Below are 19,586 nucleotides of genomic sequence, written 5' to 3'. Positions count from 1 at the left end.
GGCCTGTCAATATGAAAGTGGAAGCTGTGATACTGAACTGCTGTTGTCCAACTCGACTGCTCAGCGCTGAGTTCCATCCAAACGCAAAAGGAGCAGAAGTCTGTTATATATAGGTAATAGACCGAATTACTAACGTGATTCAAATTCTGTGTGTCTTCTTTGTTTTGATTGATGATTCTTATTGACCGCATTGGGACCACAGGGTCCGTTGTGTTGCTACGTTGCTGAGGTGCCCACTCCCTTGCTCCCTTGAATCTTTATTCCTTTCTGCCCTGCGGGCAATGGCATGTTCTTTTGCGAAAGTTTCGTACAAAGCCTCTTTCCGAATCAATCAAGTAGAAGCCTGAGAGTCTTGCTTCTCAATGATGCAAAATAACGACCAGGCCCAGGGCCATCCGCAAGTTGTTTGGAATTTGTCTCAACATCGCCCTTCGACATCGACATTGAGAAGAACTATCTGATGTCGTAAAGTAAGGTACCTTAGCAAGCTTTACTATACGACACGAAGGCAGGTACGGTTCAAAATGCAGGTCTGAACTTGTTGGAGTTCACCACCATCTTAAAGGGCCGAGATCGTCCAGCTGGACACCCTGCGGTATGGCGGGAGAGGAAATCGATCGTTTCAATAAGATGTAGGTACATGCGGACGACTATGGCAGGGCTACTCATGCATTCCATACGGCTTGACATTTTTCTTCCGGCTTTATCAAATTGATCCATCATCTAATAAATCCCTCGATCGCTCAACATCAATGTTTCCTGCTTCAACGTGTGATGCTACGATGCTCGTGAACCTTGGTCTACCTTGAAATGTCACCGCAGCCACGGCCCCACCGACCCCACTCGCTCCGGCGATCAAACGGCCACTCATCAATACCCCTGCCCGCCCGCCGTTTCAGGAGTCTCGGCCGCACCCTCCGATCTTGCACCAATCATACCGCCTCCATGCCCCCCGTCAGGGGCACCCCGCCACGGCCCACGGCGAGTCAAAAACCCAATTCAATACATGGGGGAGCTACCTCCCCCGATCCGGAGCTTGCTGTCCTCTTTTCCGCGCCAATCTTTTCTCCTTCTCCTTGGATCTTGCTTTCCTTTTAAGCTTCTTTTCACCCCCACCACCGATCACTTGACAGGTGCAGTGGTTTCCCTCGAAGCATCGCATAGCGTAGGGCGCGTCTTGTTTTCGCAGCCACCCCTCACCATGTCTATGAAGACTCTCTTGCCGTTGCTCGCGCTCACCGGCGCGGGCATGGGCTGGCAGCACAAGACCGAAACCGAAGTTCGTGATGCCCTCAAGGCGAACGAGCACAGCCTAATAGCATGTAAGTCCAAACGTGTTCCCACGGCTCCTTTCTCGGTTCATTCTTTCTCCAATGGCATGCTAACAACATCAACAGTTGTTGCGGTAAGTTAAGTCTCCGTTCCATGAGCTGATGTTCTGCGATCGCTCCCCCAAGTTCGATGCTGTCGCCATATGCTAGCAAAGCACTGACCGTACCAAAGCCCTCAATGTACGACACTCCGCACCTGTACAGCGACATTCGTTAACACGGATAACAGCGATGCCAGCATAGCCCTCGAAAGGCACTGGTCCGCAGTCGAGGACGCCATCCCGACCGCCCTTTCGGTAGACTGCTCGATATCAGCCTCGCTCTGCGCCGACTTCGACGTCGCTTCCTACCCCGCTATCCGCCTCTACCGCCAAGACGGCACGAAGCACCACTACCGCGGCCCCAGAAAGGCCTCTGAGTAGGTTACCATTAACAACCCCCTCACCACTTCCAAAAGAGTCTCAGCTAAGCGGTGCGCGTCTCTCATTTCAGAATCACCGCCTTCGTCCGCCGCATGCTCCGCCCCGCCGTCGTCCCCCTCGACAGCAAGGCCGCGAAATCCTTCAACAAGGATGACGACGTGGTGCTGATTGCGCACATGGCTGAGTCCGAGACCAGCCTACGCGAGCGCTTCGCCGAGATGGCCGACCGATATCGCGACCGCTACGCCTTTGGGCTGACGACCATTGACGAGGCGCCCGGGCGGATCGCGTGCTATAACAACGCCGACGGGGCGTTCCACATGACGTCTGAGTTGGACGAGGTCGACTCAATGGAGAAGATGCTGAAGAAGTGCGCGTCGCAGCTCGTGCCGCGGTTGACGAGGAGGAACGAGGCCGAGTATCTTGGCGTCAGTTGGTCCCTTACAGTCTACAGTCCTGCCTTAGGAGGTGCATTGCTGACGTAGATATATCTCACAGTCTGGCAAGTCGTTGACGTACTTCTTCTCCACGGACGAAGGGAGCATGGACTCGTGGACATCGGCCGTGAAGCCCATGGCGAAACAGTACCACGAGTACATCACCTTCGTGACGGTCGATCTCGGCGAGTACCCCGATATGCCCGCGCTCTTCGGCCTGCCAGCGGATGCCACCGAGGGTGTGGCAGTCTATAACCCGGCTGTGGGCCTGGCGTTCCCGTTTAAGGGCGGCAAGATCACGGTCGACGCCGTTGCGCAGCACATTGCCGACATCTCTGAGGGCAACGCCGACGCCTGGCAAGTAGGCGAGTCGACTGCAGATGAGGAGATTGTGGAGCAGGTCATGGAGGAGGTCCCGGTGGAGGGACAGGCAGGGGTGCAAGACGGTTCCAAGGCGGAGGCCGAGGAGGTCAAGGAGACTGAGGAAGAGAAGGTCAAGATCCACGACGAGCTCTGAGTGAAGAAGTCTGGTGTGGCTACGCGCTGCTCTCACTCAACGCTTTTTGCTACAACGGGATCGATACCAAGGTACCATTTGGGGCGAGGTCCCAGATAGAGTCTCTTTTGCTGCCCGTTGTAACTCTGATGGGGGTGGACAACACCAAAAAAAACCCCGCCTTGTAGGCTTCATAAAAGTTCACCTATTCGCACCGATGAACCGGCCTTGGGATTCCCGACTTGGAGAAAGAACACGTCGGCCTCGAAGCTACAGCAACAAACTTGACTGTGTAGGATTAAGAAAAGGGGGAAGCCTGAGAAAAAGCATGGTCAGGTCAGCTGATAGGAAAGGAAGGACAGCAGAGACCCATCTCTTGACCAGGTCTTCTCATCACTAGAGCCCTCTGGGCTTAACGAAATTCACATAATTTCGAGCGCAGTACTCGCTCTTATATAGAAACAGACAACCAAAGTCGATATAGTGCCTCGCGGAGCCGGGCACCGCTCCGTCGTTACCATCTCTGTTCCGCAAGCTACCAACAAACGATCAGACTGTAGTCAAAGCTGCTTCGGGCCTTTGGCGGCGACGGGCTCTCCCCCGCCAGGTCATGTTTTCCACCTCTCCCATTCAGCTTTGGTTTCACCTAAGCCCAAACCCGCATCGCGCGCATCGCGGAGGAAAGGTGCTGGAATGGGGGGCGGGGGGACCTGCGTCCGTTCCAGCACTTTGGAACGTTACACAAGTCGCCAAGAAATCAACACGATTGCCATTCCGGAGCCGGATGAAGCTCCGTTAGGGTTCCAAGTTCAACCACGCACAGAGCACGCTGTCGTTCCTGTTCCAATCAGCGACTCTAGAAGTTCGTACAAGAACCAAAGGCCGTTCATGCCCACTAATCCCGCATCAAGATTCGAGAGAGTCCGAAGACCTTCTGGCTCTTCTCCCCATCTCGCGGAGGCGGGCTTCCTCTCCGCTGCCAGCGGGTCTCAACTCTGCCTTTATTTTTAACTCGAAAACGCCCTTTCCTGACTCCCAAAAGGCTCGGAGCGAGCTCCGGGATTCACAGAGCCAATGGCCCAATCAGTTCGCTCCAGTCCAGGCGCGGAGACGGGCGAGGCCCCGTCCTCCATCCCAAACTAGGACACTAGAGAGGACTATCGCGGAGGCGGGCTCTTGCTCCGACGGTGCCGTCCCAAATCTCAGCTTTCTCAAACCAGCCTATAAGTTCACAGGCTCATCCGAGACTATAAATCCTCTTCGATTACCCGATTCGTGAGCCAAGGTCACATGACGCAGTTTTCTCAACTTCGCATCTACACCTCATCCAGGTTTCCCATAAGACAGGCCATTCGAGTCCAGTCAACTCTCGGTTTTTACTTTTTTACAATTGAGAGGAAGGGCTTCGAAGACAGCAATCTGTCTTTCTGCGAGTAAAAAGGAAGAACAATCCCCCAACTGAATGCCCGTAGACCAGACTCCCGCCGTATCACGACCTGAATTATCACTATTCATGATCCTTTCGATCGTGCCTCGCAATCAATAGACCTGAACAAGCGTCCAGCGAAAAAACACAAAGCCTTGTGAGGGAAGTTATATCCCACAAGGGCAAATCGCCACCCAACCCCAAGAGAGAAAATATCTCTCATCTCTACACAGCACCTTCTCCATCAAGTATCCAAACCCCGAGCTCAAGTGCATTAGACTCAATTCCTTCCTTCTTGGCACCTTCCAATTGTCAACTTAGATAAGACTTTGAATCCAAAGCCCCCGCGACCAGCAGAAATTGCTGTGCCGCAAATCCTTCGACGCCCGGGGCAGCTCCTTCAGCTCGTTTACTCGCGAGTTGTAACTATTACTTCAAGTCAAACAGGGGCTCATTTGGGGTGCAAGGAATGAGTGTCAATCGGACGGTAGTGAGTCGATGACCATGACCGTTCCAAGTCGTAAGGCTCAATCAACCCCGCTTTCTATCAGCCCTTTGAAGCCCTTCCTTTGAGATCCCTTGGCGATATCGTAAAACTTGGACGAGACTGGTAACTCGAGAACAACGAATCCTACCGGTGAATGACTCCACAATAGGAATGTAGATAGCATCCTCTCTTCTCGCCTTGGAAGTTGGAACCTTCCGGTCAAAATGCCAACATATCGCCAATACAACTGACAAAAGTACATAAACAACCACTACTTCTCTCCAACACCAGGAAAAAGCACGTCAGTCTCAGAGACAAAGACACAATCATCATCATCATCACAAGAACCCGATTCCCAGCCCACGCAAGCAATCCCAAAAACATGCATTTCAAATCTCTCTTCGTCCTCGCCCTTGCCGCCGCCGTCACGGCAGCTGCCACCCCAGGCGGAGAGACCCTCGACAAGCGCGCCCCCACAAAGGCAGAGTGCTGCTGCTGCTACGGCGGCCCCTCGGTCGGCTGCGCCGCGGACCTCAACTGCGCGGGCTACACGCCCAGCATCGGCGTCTGCCTCGACACGCGATGCCCGTTCAAATGAGAAGCTCGGCTCGAACCGGAGGGGAACCCATGGATTCTCACAAGTGTTTTGAGAGAATTTGTATGTTGGAAAGAAGTAGATAAGAGAGGGTTTCGTGCTTCAGAGAATGCACACAGCTTGGGCAAGAAGGCCGCTGTCCATTGGGCCGGATGTGTGTGTGCTGGTATAGGCGGTCTATTTCAGTGCAGTTCTTCGTTTCTTCCAACCCACGAGATCGTTCCAGAGCTGAAACTTGATGTCTGGCTCAAGTTCCTAGGATTCGGGAAAAGCTGGATTGGGCCTTGGAGGCCTTTTGATTTCAAGCTCGTAACTCTTCGATGACGTCATGAATGGAAGATTGCAGTCATCAAACCTCTCTGTACTGAACAGTGGATGTGGTGAAACCCAGGTTGTCCATATGCCGATCTTTTCAACTCCCAACATGCTTTATTGGCAGAGTGCCAATTTTCTTTGATCTTTGGCATCAGTCCTGGCGTCGTTTGTTCATGCGGCATTGACTCTGTCGTTGCCCTTTCCACGTTCGCCATATCAAAATGCCGAGCCGTCCTCGACGCGTCTCGAGTAAGAAGGACGACGCCGTTCAAAGTCTAACCAGCGCATCCTACTTCCAATACCTTCTGAACAACCCAGAGATTACAGGAGCCTGATGCAGGGTAGTTGCGTGGTTGGCTCAAAAAGAGGTGGTCCTTAGGTATTAAGACGGGCTGTAATGCCGTGACATTGGAGAAATCGAGAGAGTTGCTCACTATACCCTCAACCTCTACCTCTTCAATTACCAAGCCAGTGATTCTTGCTATCACCCAAAGAATATGGCCACTGCTGTGTGCACATCACATCTTGTTCGAACTTCAAGGCATTGAGCAGATGTCCACGTCTACAGCCATTAGCACATGTCTACGCAATATGTATTCCAGGGTCCATCAGCACCGAGTTGACTTGGGTGCAAAGAGCTACACAAAACTGAGTAAAATCTGGGCGTCCAGATGTACGCTATTAGCGTTCATAGATGCCCAATGACAATTTCGAGCTTCCTGAGGATTCTGTAGGCGGAAACATGCAAATGACCTAGGGATGGGCTTGGTGATGTCGCTGGCAGATAAATGGAGGCGATAAACCGGTTTCACTTGTACGGGCAATCCGTAGAGGATGAACTAAAAGGTAGACCAGAGTAGTGTGCATATAAAAGGACGTTTCGCGATTCTTTTTGTCGTGTATGTCTCCCTCTTCTCCCGACTCCATGACCGGGAGCTCGCGTACAAGAATATCCGAAAGGTAGGAACCCTCCTAACCTTAGAGGATGTAAAATGGATCTTTCTGTTGCCTCGACCCCGAATTTCGACCCCTCCAATGATATGATCTCTAATGGTATGTTTCCTCTATCCCCCCATAAATCGCTCGCTAATCGCAAGTTTTCCGACGTTCAAAAACCGTCGGCGGAAAGTAGACAGTGTCGACTGTAAAATCTCTGGGTAGGTCTTGTGGTCAATGATGGGCATGGTTCAGGATGCCTGCGGTTCGGCAGCAGCAGCTTCATCTCGACATCTTTGGCACATGCACCACCCGCCGAGACTTCCCTTTGCCCAAGCCCTTCGTTGATCGACGGGCATCGCAACGTCACAGTAGTGGTTCAAAACCTCTTCTCCGGCTTTGAGTCCTCCTGGAGCACCGCCCACAACCTTTGTCTTCCGCGCCCAGAGCGTCATCTGTCCTCCCCAATCCCATGTAACATTCGGATTGCAGTCGTGGTTGGCTAAGCACCACAGGGGGTGTACCGCCGCGACATCGGGTCGACCATCTCGCAGGTTCTTGCGGGCCGACGCTGTACCGCGGAATTTGCTGTAGAGGGTATTCAGAACCCATAAATCGTGCTCTTGGATAGTACTGTAGATGTCCACATCCATCTTTTCGAGGATATGGAAGGGCGTCTCGATGTTGTACTTGAACGAGAATGGTAGCGTCCACTCCGGCGGCGGATTTGCGCTCGGTGAGATTTCGATATCGTTCGATGCCGAAGGCACGAAGTCACCCCAGATATATTTGATCTGTGTCACATCCAAGGGGTGTATTTCCTGGTGGTTAGACATGGCCAAAACACGCGCAAGAAGCAACAGGTGTAGTGTTTCATCTGCTTCCGAAGCTTCGGGGTCCTTGGCGATGGCATCGACATCCTTCTCGCATACCGCAGGATGATAAAGTTCTTGTGCCATATCATGACAATGTTGGCTACAGAAGACAGTGTCGTAACATTCGTCGCAACTGACAGCGGCCGGCTCACTGCCCAAGGGAGGCAGTTCCGCACTACACGCATCGCAGACTGGTTCTTTGAGACGGTTATTGGCGGTCAAGAGCGAGTATTCTTCTAAGACGGCCTCTCCTGGCGCAATGTCTTGCGTCGCAAAGAGGCCCAGCTGATTGCAGGTGGGTATAATATCGTAGTCGTCCGTATCGCTGGCTGCCTCTAAGAGAACTGGAAGCTTAGACACTTGGACCGCACATTTGGGTGCAGATTTGGATAGTTCGGCGTTCAGAAAATCGAGGGATTCGGGAGCAAAACGGTCAGGCTCGTATGTATTCCAGGGGTAGACTTCCCTCCGAACAAGACCCCATTCCGGAAGAACGTTGACATTGAAGTCATCCCTGCGACATCTCCGACTTGCCACGTGCTTAATATATCCCATCGTCTGGAGTAGTTCATCGTTCTCGGGAGCGATCAACAGTCCTCGATCGCAGAACTCGTGCGCGCTCTTCAAGCATCCGCACAACAGAAGACTAAGAGCAAGGATCTGAAAGGCGCGAACAGAAGATAGCTTGGCCACGTGAGCGACAAGGCCTGTTTGGTCTCTGGCCTCTTCGGTGAGGTAGTCGCTCCCGAGCTTCGACAAAATCCCATGATCCAGAACAATTGGCAAAGGATCAAGGGGGCGGGATCCAAGAGCCTCGATGGCTTGCTCATGGTACTCCGAGCCCTCATGGAGTACGTCGTCGGTCAAAAGAAGAGCTTTGTAGGCATCGCCGGCGGCCAAGTCGGGGTAGCCCAACTCAGAGTGGACAACTGCACGCTCGAGATAAGTGATCAAGTCGTATGGGTTATCGACCAAAGTTGCTGTGAGATGTCGGCGACGGTCGAGTAGACCTTCTGAGCGGTGGGTGGTTTCATCCTCCAAGGGCGACTCATTGCCGGTGGTTGTGGTGCTTGCCGTCGACATGGTGAAGAAACGGAAGCTAGTAGCAATGCGCTTGGGGGCAGCACTGTTCGGGTCTAGCATCCAACAAGGTGCAGGCAGGGCTGCTGATAAAAAAAAAAGGGAAACAAGGCAAAGAAGGAAGATGCCGCCCAGGATCGAGATGGAAATGCGATGCAAGTGACACTGACGTCAGTGAGGAGAATAACGATCCTGGTTTTGCTGGGCTCAAGGTCCAAGTCGAGCGGACGTGTTGTGGTACCTTAATGGAACACCGTCTCGGGAACGGAACGGTGAGATGAACCTGAACCCTAGGAGGAAAAAGCCCGGCACACGGCTGCGCGCGGTTGTGTCTCGAGGTCTCTCTCTCTTTTTTTTTTTTTTTTTTCCTTTCTTAATTGTTTTTATTTTCCACCGAGAGGGGGGGGTTTTGGTAAGGAGAACGGGGCAAGCCCACAACTGGTCAGACCACTTTATGGCAACCCTGGCCGGGCTGTATCCGTTGGAAGTTGTTGAACTGGAGATACGGCGTAAGGAAAGAAGCCGGGGAAAATGGATTTTGAAAAATGGGGGAAACGAGAATGGATTTGAAAGGGGGGAAAGGGCCGATGAAGGAAAAGAGACGAGAATGAGATGGCAGGACTGGACGGAAGGAAGGCGTCCTTATTCGTCAATCAGACGGAAATGAAGGTGAGGCGGTGGTGTTGGTCTGGCGGGTGATGGCGCGCCCTGATGCCTCTCTTGTTTTAGTCCCGTCGTGCTTGTTTTTGTGCTGAGGTGCTCTTCTCTCCGATTCTGCTCGTCTTCCCTGGCGTTTGCTGCCTCCACTGGACTGTCTTGACAGTTGTAGCCGGAGGTGTCTAGCCCGTTTTGTCTAGCTCGGTCCCAGTAAGACGGAGACCCTATTTTTGGTTGATGACCGGTCCGTCCAAGTATGCCGTTTTTAAAAGGGGCAAGGTGAAATTGACACAAGCGCAAAGTCGTCGTCGTCGACCTTGTAGCCAGAAAGGAAAGCGGAAGAAATTTGCAACTCATCAATTGGATATTGGCCGCGGATTGGGGTCCGTTGGTGCGTGGTGACAAGTGGGGGGTTCTGGACTGGACCCTTGAAAACTGGAACTTCAGGGTCCTTCGCGTGGAGGGGTAAAACTGCCCTGAACTTTTGTGACTTGGGGACAAAGTAGTGTACCGAGTAGCAGCCGTTCCCAAGACAGTACTCCGTACTTCATACCCAAAACTGTCCGCAAGCGCATTGAACCCGGGACGACTTGACGTTGAACCGCCAGGCGCAACGGCGTGACTGGACGAGAGAGCATCGGACACCCATGCCAGTCCTTCAGGGGGTAGGTAACGTAGGTTGCGACCCTTGATTTGCCTTAGTGTCCGTAGTCCATGGTTCCTGGTAAGATGACCCTTCGATGAACGGTTGAGACGGGGCAGTGGCAGTGAAAACATGGTTTCGTACCACTTGGCTTTGCAACTCGGCAACAAGGTACTCGACCCTGTCAGCCTCACGTACCACGCGCTTGCCCGAGCTCTCTCTCCCCGTGGATACCGGTACTGGGGATTGCGACTTGTCGCGAATTGGCTTGGGATTTGAGAACCTTCTCCAAGGAACCGCATGTCTGGTGACGTCAGTATCCAGTCTCCCCGTTGCTTTCATCATCCCGTCATTTCCGTTTTGACTTTTTTTTGCCTTTCATGGGCTCTTGTTTCTTCCGCATGAACCTTTTTCTCCTAACAATTCACATGCCGGCGCATTCGTAAGGTAGGTAGGTATTCTTGCCTTATTCGTACTGATGCAAGTGACACGAAACAGACGCGGCCGATGGAGCATTTGACGCCCGTTGGGTCGATCAGATACCTCATCCGTCCAGTTGCCTGCCTTTCTGTACAAATTCTGGAAAGGGGCCTCCATTTTTTATTTTATTTTACCGCAGTGCCGGAGTTATTCCTGTCCTTTGTTTCCTCGACGAGTCCTTGCCAGTGCCTGATCGTCATCTGGGGCAGCAAGGGATAGCTGGAGCAGCAGGGCAAAACGCAGAATGAGGCTTACTTGCAAGGGCCCTGGCACCCTACCTGGGTCGCCCTGAGGATACTGCGTTCCCGTCCCATTCGTGATTAAGGGTCCAGTCGATTGACACTTTTTCGTCGCATCTGCTGCTCCCCAGTCCCCACCGTTTGTCGCTCGATATCAGCTGTGGGATATCATATGTATCAAACACGGGAATAGCTCCGTGTACTCCGGCCTGTCGCCGCGAACGAACCAACAGCATGCGCCGTCAAGTGTGGATTCGCAGCCCTGGGCACACCGCCGACGTGAATCATGTCCACTTCCTGCAGCGCGCTGCTGTAAATCGGACGCCTCTTACATATGCATCGGCGATTGCGTGGTCTTGATCGTTAATTTGTCCTTGGAGCGTCACGCGTGTAATTTTGCTGAACTGACAGCCGGACCGTTTGTGGATGATGATATCGTGGGATTCCGTTTCACAGAGCGGCGCTTCACTTCAAGCGCTGCGACCCGCCAACACCCCTCCTTTTTGGTTTTCGAGTCAACATTATGACGACAGCGTCCCCGCAGTAGCTGGACCAGGTTTCTGGTGAACCCCCGTCCTCCCGGCGGTTCGTGATGGTTCCCTTGAATTGGAGATGGACGACTTCCGAGTCAGTTCGTCGCTGTGACGTCATTGTCGAGATGCATCGATGCCCGGCGCAACATCCTGATGCACCGTCAAGTTTGCACCGGCTGTGATCGTTTAATAAGCCGAGTTCATCAGCCACCTGGTGGTGGTTTTGTCGAGTCATGCAGGGGTCTATCAAACGCGCCACGGACAATGACGCATTGCAGACTCGTCGTAAAGACTGTCAAAGATGTCAACATCGTTCAAGGTGATTCAAACGTTATTGCTGACATGAATGATAATGCAGAACGTAGTTAGGTAACGAGACTTTCGAAGTAGTGATTTGCAGAGATGTCACGCATCAACCTTTGTACTTGTGTCCGCACTGGTGACATTGAGACAGTCATGCAGAGACCCCCTGGTGGATACTGAAATGTATCATCGATTTGACATAATGATTGTGTCCTGGGTAGCGAATATAGCGCCGGTGTTCGACAGTATTTTGCTCGAGCAGCTTCTTGCGACACAACAGAGATGTACGCGGATGCTGTTATCTCAATCAGAACTTGGACTGCGATTTCATGCATATTGGGGGGCTGATAGTTCACTCAAAGTCACGCTTTTGCCGGTGGCCCGCGAATCCTAGGGACGCCGGGTACCGAAAGATTGCACTGCCGCCGCTTGACGTGAAAATAGCATAATAGAGTTGAATTTGATCTTGAACTCGGCCGGTAGTTTGTAGGAGGCGTGCGGGTTCGGGCCAGTGGTCTAGGCGTCTTCCCCAGACTCGCTGGCACATGCCAATAGCTTTTGGCACAATAGCAACGTGGGAGTCACACTCACAACGTAGGTGAACCGGCAGTCTCGTCCATTGAGGTGCATCGTGTTGTCGATCCCACGGCCAACCGGAGACAAGCGGTTGTACGATGACTGCCCGCAGCGCCGCACTGCATTCGACGAACCAGCGGAAGAGCGATTGGCTGGATGCGAGCGGAGGTGGCTCTTGGAGGCTTGAGTAATGTCAGTCAGGTCTGTTCTGAGGTGTCTGCAGCAAGCTTGCTTCGATCAGCAGCTCTTGCTAGGCAAGAATTCGTGCTGAGCATTTGACCGACGAATAATCGTGCTCTTGGAGGCATGGAGCCGTGCCTTTGAGCCGACGATATTAGCATCGCAAGCAGATGAACAACGTATGTATCCGTAGTCGCGCTGCAATTGGATCCAGTGTCTTAGTGGTGCTTTCAGTGGTCGGGGGAGGGACATGTGGGCGGGCCAATAGCTCCTGGAGCGTTTCTTCCGGCAGGTTGTTGGAGTGCAAGAAGGGATCGTGCATGGCGCTCGCCCTTCGTGGGCTGACGACATGGCATTCGCAATGTTGCTCGCCCTCTGAAAGCGCCCGACCCTGACCGACTCTCTCGACCTTTTCAAAGCAAGACAGTAGCGTATTGCAAATTAAATAAGCCGATGACAAAATGGAGGCTGTGGCATCCGATGTTGCCCTTCAGTCTCGTCTTCTTCCTTCCTTTATCTCAGGTACAAGATGACAGGCAGGGACCGGTCGCTGCCTTGCTCTGGGCAACTGCTCTTGCCAAGGTTGGAAGGCTCCTTCAGTTCGCGTGAGACTCGGCAGGAACGTTGAAACCAGCCAGGTGGAACAAGCAGGAAGGCAGGAAGCGGTTCAGGTTCCTTTCACCTCAGTATTCTTGGTGCCTGAATCTCTTTCCCTTTTTGCGCTGTGCCTCTGCGCTGCAACATTGCCGTTTCTTATCGACATCCATGGATCCCACGGAATGCTCACGAAATGCACCCGAGCGACCTGAAGGAAGGTTAGATGCTTCCATGCTTTAGCTCTGAGGCAGCGGCGCTGCTTCCCGACCGCCGGACAGCTCGGTCAGGGCCGTGAGCCGTTCTGTCTTGGACGACTCGGTTCGCCACAAAACCATCCCCCCAAGTTTGTTCTACCTTACTTCCGGTCATCTCACTAAATCCTCCACCCACCAGCCACCCGACACGCCGACTCGATCTACAACAGTAATGCTGCATCAGCGCCATGCCGGACATTGAGTGTCCATTCCCGGAACTGCAATCACTACTTGACCCTTTGGCGCAGCGCAGCCGTTTTGACAAATCACCGATGTGTACCTTACGGAAGCACTAACGGACCAATGATAACTACAGTTAGCTTTGCGGAGACAGGTATCATTCATCATCACTCTGTCTGACCTTTCTAATTGCACCCAACTTTGTGGCCTTCACTACTCTTCGTCGTCAAGATTGAAGCCTATAGTATATGCCGAGTGCCACCACCGACGGACGTTATTCGCGAGTCCACGGCTCAAGTCTGTCAAAGGAACCGTATCAAAAGTCCGGACTCTACGTCAGATCAACGATGAAGCCAGGATATCACAGCCGGTCCACTGGAAACATTGCACCTACATCATTCTACACAGTACACACACTTGAATAAGGTCAGGTAAGATAGTGAAGTGCCGCAGTGGTGCTTTGATCAATGCCCGACTTGCCTTCTGCCCGCCGTTATCGATCACAAATCCATGGTGAAACGGTGCAAATTTACCTGCAGCCCGCATACATCCGCCCGCCCTCGTCCTACGCTATCTCACATGAGATTATTACCACCAACCATCAAGCACCAAGCACTTGCTCCTCATTGACCTTTAAGCCAAACAAATCGTTTGGATTGCAGGACCCAAGCTTCAGAGCGCAGCCGGCAGAGAATAATTGGGTCGAGCCACACTTAACTGCAGCCTGCCCAAGCTGCTGGACTGAGATGCTCTTTGCTCTTTCGTCTTGTCTGTACGAATACGTACCTGACCTTAGGTACTGTGTGAGGTGCACTTGCTGAGGTGCCCCGATAAAAAAAATAGAGAACACAGATACAAAATATTCAATCATCTGCCCCGCTATCGGGTTTTGGTTTATTTTTTGTTTTTGGCCCTTTTACATCTGGAAACATCCATGACCCATCCCGCCGCTTGATTCTTAGACCGACGCTACTTATCTCTTCGGTCCTTATTACGTCCCTCCCGTGTGCAGACTGACGGCACTCTCAAAAGCTTCCATCTTCGTCTGAACCTCCAACTTTCAACCAACCAAACGCGCCACCCAAGCAAATCTGTCAGCCCAGAAAAACGCAGTACATCCCGCAGCAAGAAGCCGGAGTTCGTGCGCACCTTCTCCAATTTCGGACCGCCCCTCATTCTGCACCGACAGCAGACCGTTTTCCTTTACATCCTCCTCTTCCACCCCCTTCACAACGTAAACCTCGCTTCCGACATCACACTTCTCCGCCCCCCGCCTTCCGCCTTCCACCAACCTACCTCCAGCTTACTTTACCCCACCATGAGTAACAAACAGCCAAACCTCTTCGCCTACCCGTCGGTTGACGAACTCGCGCCCGCCCTGCGATCCTACGTCATCCAAGCACAAAATGCCGGTCTGAATCGTCACGGTGCCTTCAAGCTTGCCGTCTCTGGCGGCTCTCTGCCAAAGACTTTGGCGCAGGCACTGCTCACACCCTCCACCGGCCCCGAAGACCAGGTTCACTTTGGAAAGTGGGAAATCTTCTTCGCCGACGAGCGCGCCGTTCCCCTCGACCACGAGGACTCCAACTTTGCTCTTCTCAAGAGCCAATTGCTAGACAAGATCCCCGAGGAGCTTGGTGCCCCGACCGTTCACCCCATCGACACCACCTACCTGAACGACACTCAGGAGCTGGCCGACCAGTACGAAAAGACTCTCGTCACCAGCTTTGCCAGCCGCGACAGCGTGCGTCTCCCCATCTTCGACTTGCTGCTCCTCGGCTCCGGCCCCGACGGACACACCTGCAGTCTGTTCCCCGGCCACGAATTGCTGCGCGAGACCACTGCCTGGGTTGCTCCCATTGAGGACTCCCCTAAGCCCCCGCCCAAGCGCATCACTCTCACTCTTCCCGTCGTGAACCATGGCGTCAAGATTGCCTTTGTTGCCACGGGTGGCGGCAAGAAGGAGATCATGAAGAGGATCTTTGAGCATGGCGACGGACTTCCTTGCGCCCTGGTCAATGAGGGCGCCGGTGACCGCGTCAGCTGGTTCGTCGATAACGCCGCTGTCGAGGGCGTCAGCTTCCCCCGCCGTTCGTTCTTGTAAACACCAAGAACGTGATGGTGAGAGACGATGGATAGATCTGACGATGTGGAGGACGATTGCGAAATAAAAGAATAACCATTGCTCGCTCCAGATAGACAGAGACTCAACGAACGACACATCTCTCAAAGTGATGGAAACTATGAAAGGAAGAAGAAAAAAAGGACCGTACCGACAACCGCGACGACCTGGTGTCCAAGTCTCCCAATCTACCTTGTCTCGGGTTGCACTGGAACTCTTTCCTCCATCCCTTCTCAGGATTTGCTATCTGTTCGCTGGGCCTCGAACTTTTGATATCCACTCATGTCAGACTTTATGATTTCACGATACAAAGGAACGAGACGAGAGATTTGGGAGGGAAACTTTGCCAGACGAATCGGCCATTGCCGTGACGTAAATGTCGGTAGATAGCTCGACGATCTCCTCTCCGCGGAAGGAGAAGAGACCGAAGCAAATGCAAAAACAGACTCATATCCCCATCACACGAGGGTATCGTGATATGCTCGTGCCTCACGTAAACCTATGATATGCAATTTTGTGCGGCTTGGGGCGTGGCGACCGTTGTCTCTGCCTTTTTTTTTTTTTGCCTTTGCTTCCCTGCATCCCGCATTAGAGTCGCGTTCTGCCTTGGTAATAGGACGCCACATACCTCACCCCGCCGATGACGATCCATGTAGGGCTGAGAACCTTTTGACTTCTCCAGTGCTCCAGTCATGCATGCACTGCTGACGTGGGGAAGATGATGAGAGAGAGAGGAAGGAAAGAGTAGATCCCCCTCACCGACTCTTCGCCGAGCCTCCATGCCCAAACTTTCGGGCCGAGTATGTGAGATGAAAGGAAAGCACAGCACCGTACCCGTAATTTCTCAAATATTTCCAAGTGTTGAGAGACCCAAGGTAAGGCATATAGGTCCTCCTCAGATCTGTTCCTGTCACCAGCTAGGAGGCGCCCGTCTAAGTCGACGGGTTATGTCAAGCTGGCTGGGTAGTGGAGTAGTTCGTGGTCTACTAAATAAAACCGCTAACAAGCATAGACAAGCATCCGAGTGTGAATCTCAGCATGAGAACCAAGAGATGTAGCCTACCGAGGTGAACTCTTTTCTGTATTGGCTTTTGGATGGACCGCGTGTGTAAACTCCTTTCCCGGCTGAGAAGGTCACTTTCCCAAGGTAAACTAAAGTAGGGGCTCTCGCTAGATGTTCCCTTCTTCTTCTCAAGTACCTAACCTAGGGGTCGGAGCAGATCAAAGAAGAAAGTTCGTTCTCTTCCCCGCCATTCTCTTCTACACGTTGTCCGGTGCGACTTCATTGCTGGCGTTTTGCACATCTCTTACTTTCTACCTCCTCCCTCACTGCTCGAAAAATAGAATTGGTCTGAGATACCTGATTCACTAAAATTGAAGATACAAGGGGCGTCGTGAAATGCCAATGGCCCGCATTTTCTCATGTCTGGAGGTTTGTTCTCGATGGTCGCGTTGGTCTGATTATCTTACCGAGCCTTTGACGGTGTCCCGGCGGCTGTGTAGCTTCAAATAGCATTGGTTCGAGGTACCAGGCTGGAGAGGATGCGCGCCTCGTTGGCTTTCTGCGACGGTGGCTGTTCTGCTTCTTTTCATCTAGCCTGTGTTTCTCAAACTTTTGTACATAGAGTTGAAGGCAAGGAGTGAGGATGGGACAGTATATCATGCTGCGAACTCGGTGCTCCTCTCACACAAGACGACGAACTCGAGACAAACTCAAGGGCAATATCAATGGTATGAGAGCATACCTAGGTGTTAAAAGGGGACTTCACACTCTTCGTTCTACTGGGAAATCCTACAATGATGAGTCAATAAAAAGGATATCAGAGGCTCGTTGACCTAATTCTCCATCGACCGCGATCGTATAGGCCAACTCGGGCTACAAGTGTGTCTGACCCTTGCGGATCTTTGATGGAATCTTGGTATAATATCTCTTACGTGTGTTTGCATATATCTGTCCTCAAGTCTGACCGAGTCCATCCAGATCGCCTGCCCCTATTTGTATATTTGCTTGGAATACATAAGATCAACCGAGGTCTCGCAGACAACAGCATGTCTCATATTCTTCACTGATTATATAATTACTCGGCAGGTTCAGACAAGACGTTTAACTAGACCAAGCTAGACAGGCGTTCTGACTTCGTAGGCAGTTTCGCCTATCGAAGTCAGGCGCTCGGAGCTGCGTGTAGCAGGTGAAGAAGGCAACACCAATCTCTCCAGCCTCGAAATTCTTATAGACCGCTGTCCAAGTTTGAGGTACTTGGAATGACTAGAACCAGATACGTAGGAGAGAAATCTGTTCTTGGTTGCATGAAGCATTTGTAAGGGCATCTTCCCCTTCCCCATATCCACAAAAAAGAGCAGGTCTCAAACTGTTCCCCATACCAAGAAACATCCAAGAAAGAAAAGAAAGAAAAAAGGAATGGAAAGGAGGGCTGGTGATAACTTACTCGAGAATTCACGCCCCTGCCCAAATTTGAACAGCGCGCCCCTCGGACCAGCACGGCTTCATTGGAGTATTTCATTATGTCGACTCTGCGTCAGAGTCGAAACCGCTCGGCCAAATGGCCGGGGGGTGCTGGTGATAGACACAGGTGAATTGGCTCCTCAAGTAGGATAAGGGGAGGGTAGGAGGAAAGAAGGTAAGCACGTGGGAGGGCAGGAGCGACAGGTAGGTGGGAAGGAAGGAGCTGGACGTGGAAAGTTGGGTATGAAAGACCTGTGTCAAGGCATCGGCTTGAGCGAGGAAAAAGTAGACTGGTCTCTTTCGAGTTTTCTTCACCTCAAGGAGGCTGCGCCACCCGCCTTCTATGAGCGTAACCTGAGAGCAAGAGGCGTGAGAGCGAGACCAATAGCATTCGATCAGGACTACAATGCTTTGTCAAAGGCATCGCGGAGATGTGATATTCGACCGCGTCCGACTAGATGTCCTTCACATCGCACGCCTTACGAGGAAATACAGAGTAGGCAAATACAGCACGCTTGGCCTTGATACACATTGATTGAGATTCCAGGCACAACCTCTGCCTCGATCTGTATATGCCAGAATGTACGCTGTCTAGTGTCCTATCCAGCCCCATGAATTTCCATGTTTATCCACAGTTGGGCGGAACATATGTTGCTCTACCTCCTCCTAGGCCATCAAGGCTTACTTTGAAATACGAATTTCCTTTCTTTGAGAAGAACAGCTGAACAATAATTCTTGCCCCCGCTCTGAGTTTAGGCTATAGCAGCCTCCAAATCCTTCAACTACTCTTGGTATCTTCGCCTACAATGCCATCCCAAGCACCGCCATCTAAAGACAAGTACTTGTTTCTCAAAGGACTGGCAATTAGAGGCCTCTGCCCCTTGATCTTGGGAGGAGTTACGCCGCCTATCACGACATGAGACAACATGACTGTCTCCACGGATCTCTGCTACGCAAAATGTCAACTAGTTGAAATCCTGGTGGTGTCGATACTGGAGACACCGGGGATTGGGTTTTCGTATTCACCAAGGTAGTTGTAGACAAAGCACTCAGACCCAGACGATAGCTCAATCCCTTCCACAAGCTAGACGCCTCCCAGATCCCTTCAAAACAGCCACCAGGTTCCACTTCCCGAGGTACCTTTAGAAACCCAGCAAACTAGTGTCGTCTCCTGATATCAACTTTATTGAGTGCTAGAGAATCGAGATTTTATACACATGTCGTTTTTGCATCTCGAGCGGCGGAGGGATCTAGAAGAGGGGCCGCCCTTCAAGTGCTATAACACCACGACCCCTACCCGTCCTCCATCTCTCAATCAAACAGTATTCGAAGAAGAATACCCTCTACCTAGGTTTCAGCATGAAAGAGAAGAGCTTCCGGCCCTCTAGGATCGCACCCTCCTGCTGCCTCGAAACGAGAGATATGATCGCCCGTCTGCTGCTCACTCAGACAGAAATAGGTAGAGAAGCCATGGATCGGCACACTGTCTCTGTCTCTCCTAGGACTTTGATCCTGATTTTCCCCCTGAGGGCTTAAATACCTACGAGGCGCGAATGCGCCGGGCGGGGGAGGTGGGCTTCGTGCTAGGACAGGTAGACCATACCTGCAAGGCCCAGGTACAACGGCAGACAAGCCGGTATCGCGCCACAGGATATTGTTCCTCCCATGATTCATGTGCATACGTACGGCAGCGCATGGATAAACAAGTACAAAAGCCGCACAGGTCACACGAGTAACGAAGAGAGGACGAGGGCACAATCGCAAGTTTGGTACAAACGCAATGATGACAAAACAGCATACTTTGTATTCCCTACTCATAACGCCGTTCTCTCCGTTCCCCAGTCCTGCCTGGGCCCAAACCATAGGTGTCTTTCTATAAGCTCTGTTCTTTGCGCTGAAATCTTGCCCAGACCACCGGAGTTCCATGCAGACCCATGATCGAGGATGGGTCGGTGTGT

At 52.2% G+C, this 19,586-nt stretch overlaps 4 protein-coding genes across 4 annotated transcripts; 2 read left to right on the top strand and 2 right to left on the bottom strand.

Moving 5' to 3' along the window:
• Positions 1-1,201: 1,201 nt before the first annotated feature.
• BDP55DRAFT_724003 (uncharacterized protein) lies at positions 1,202-2,707 on the top strand (the record flags this gene model as incomplete). Its single annotated transcript, XM_060578829.1, has 6 exons — positions 1,202-1,322; positions 1,398-1,405; positions 1,504-1,511; positions 1,561-1,749; positions 1,824-2,181; positions 2,252-2,707. 6 exons carry the CDS (start codon positions 1,202-1,204, stop codon positions 2,705-2,707), a joined length of 1,140 nt encoding a protein of 379 aa, XP_060435111.1.
• A 3,989-nt stretch (positions 2,708-6,696) lies between these two features.
• BDP55DRAFT_690319 (Wd tetratricopeptide repeat domain-containing protein) lies at positions 6,697-8,403 on the bottom strand (the record flags this gene model as incomplete). Its single annotated transcript, XM_060576848.1, has 1 exon — positions 6,697-8,403. One exon carries the CDS (start codon positions 8,401-8,403, stop codon positions 6,697-6,699), a length of 1,707 nt encoding a protein of 568 aa, XP_060435110.1.
• Positions 8,404-9,042: 639 nt separating this feature from the next.
• Positions 9,043-9,834, bottom strand: BDP55DRAFT_627081 (uncharacterized protein; the record flags this gene model as incomplete). Its single annotated transcript, XM_060571706.1, has 1 exon — positions 9,043-9,834. One exon carries the CDS (start codon positions 9,832-9,834, stop codon positions 9,043-9,045), a length of 792 nt encoding a protein of 263 aa, XP_060435109.1.
• A 4,526-nt stretch (positions 9,835-14,360) lies between these two features.
• BDP55DRAFT_724001 (6-phosphogluconolactonase) lies at positions 14,361-15,146 on the top strand (the record flags this gene model as incomplete). The annotated part of the gene is made up of 1 exon (XM_060578828.1): positions 14,361-15,146. One exon carries the CDS (start codon positions 14,361-14,363, stop codon positions 15,144-15,146), a length of 786 nt encoding a protein of 261 aa, XP_060435108.1.
• Between the last annotated feature and the right edge of the window lie 4,440 nt (positions 15,147-19,586).

This window comes from Colletotrichum godetiae (assembly GCF_030913485.1).
Source record: "Colletotrichum godetiae strain CBS 193.32 chromosome Unknown BDP55scaffold_4, whole genome shotgun sequence".
In the NCBI taxonomy this organism is placed as follows: Eukaryota; Fungi; Ascomycota; class Sordariomycetes; order Glomerellales; family Glomerellaceae; genus Colletotrichum; species Colletotrichum godetiae.
The sequence above is the reverse complement of the archived record's forward strand: the minus strand, read 5'-3'. Positions and strand labels throughout refer to the sequence as shown.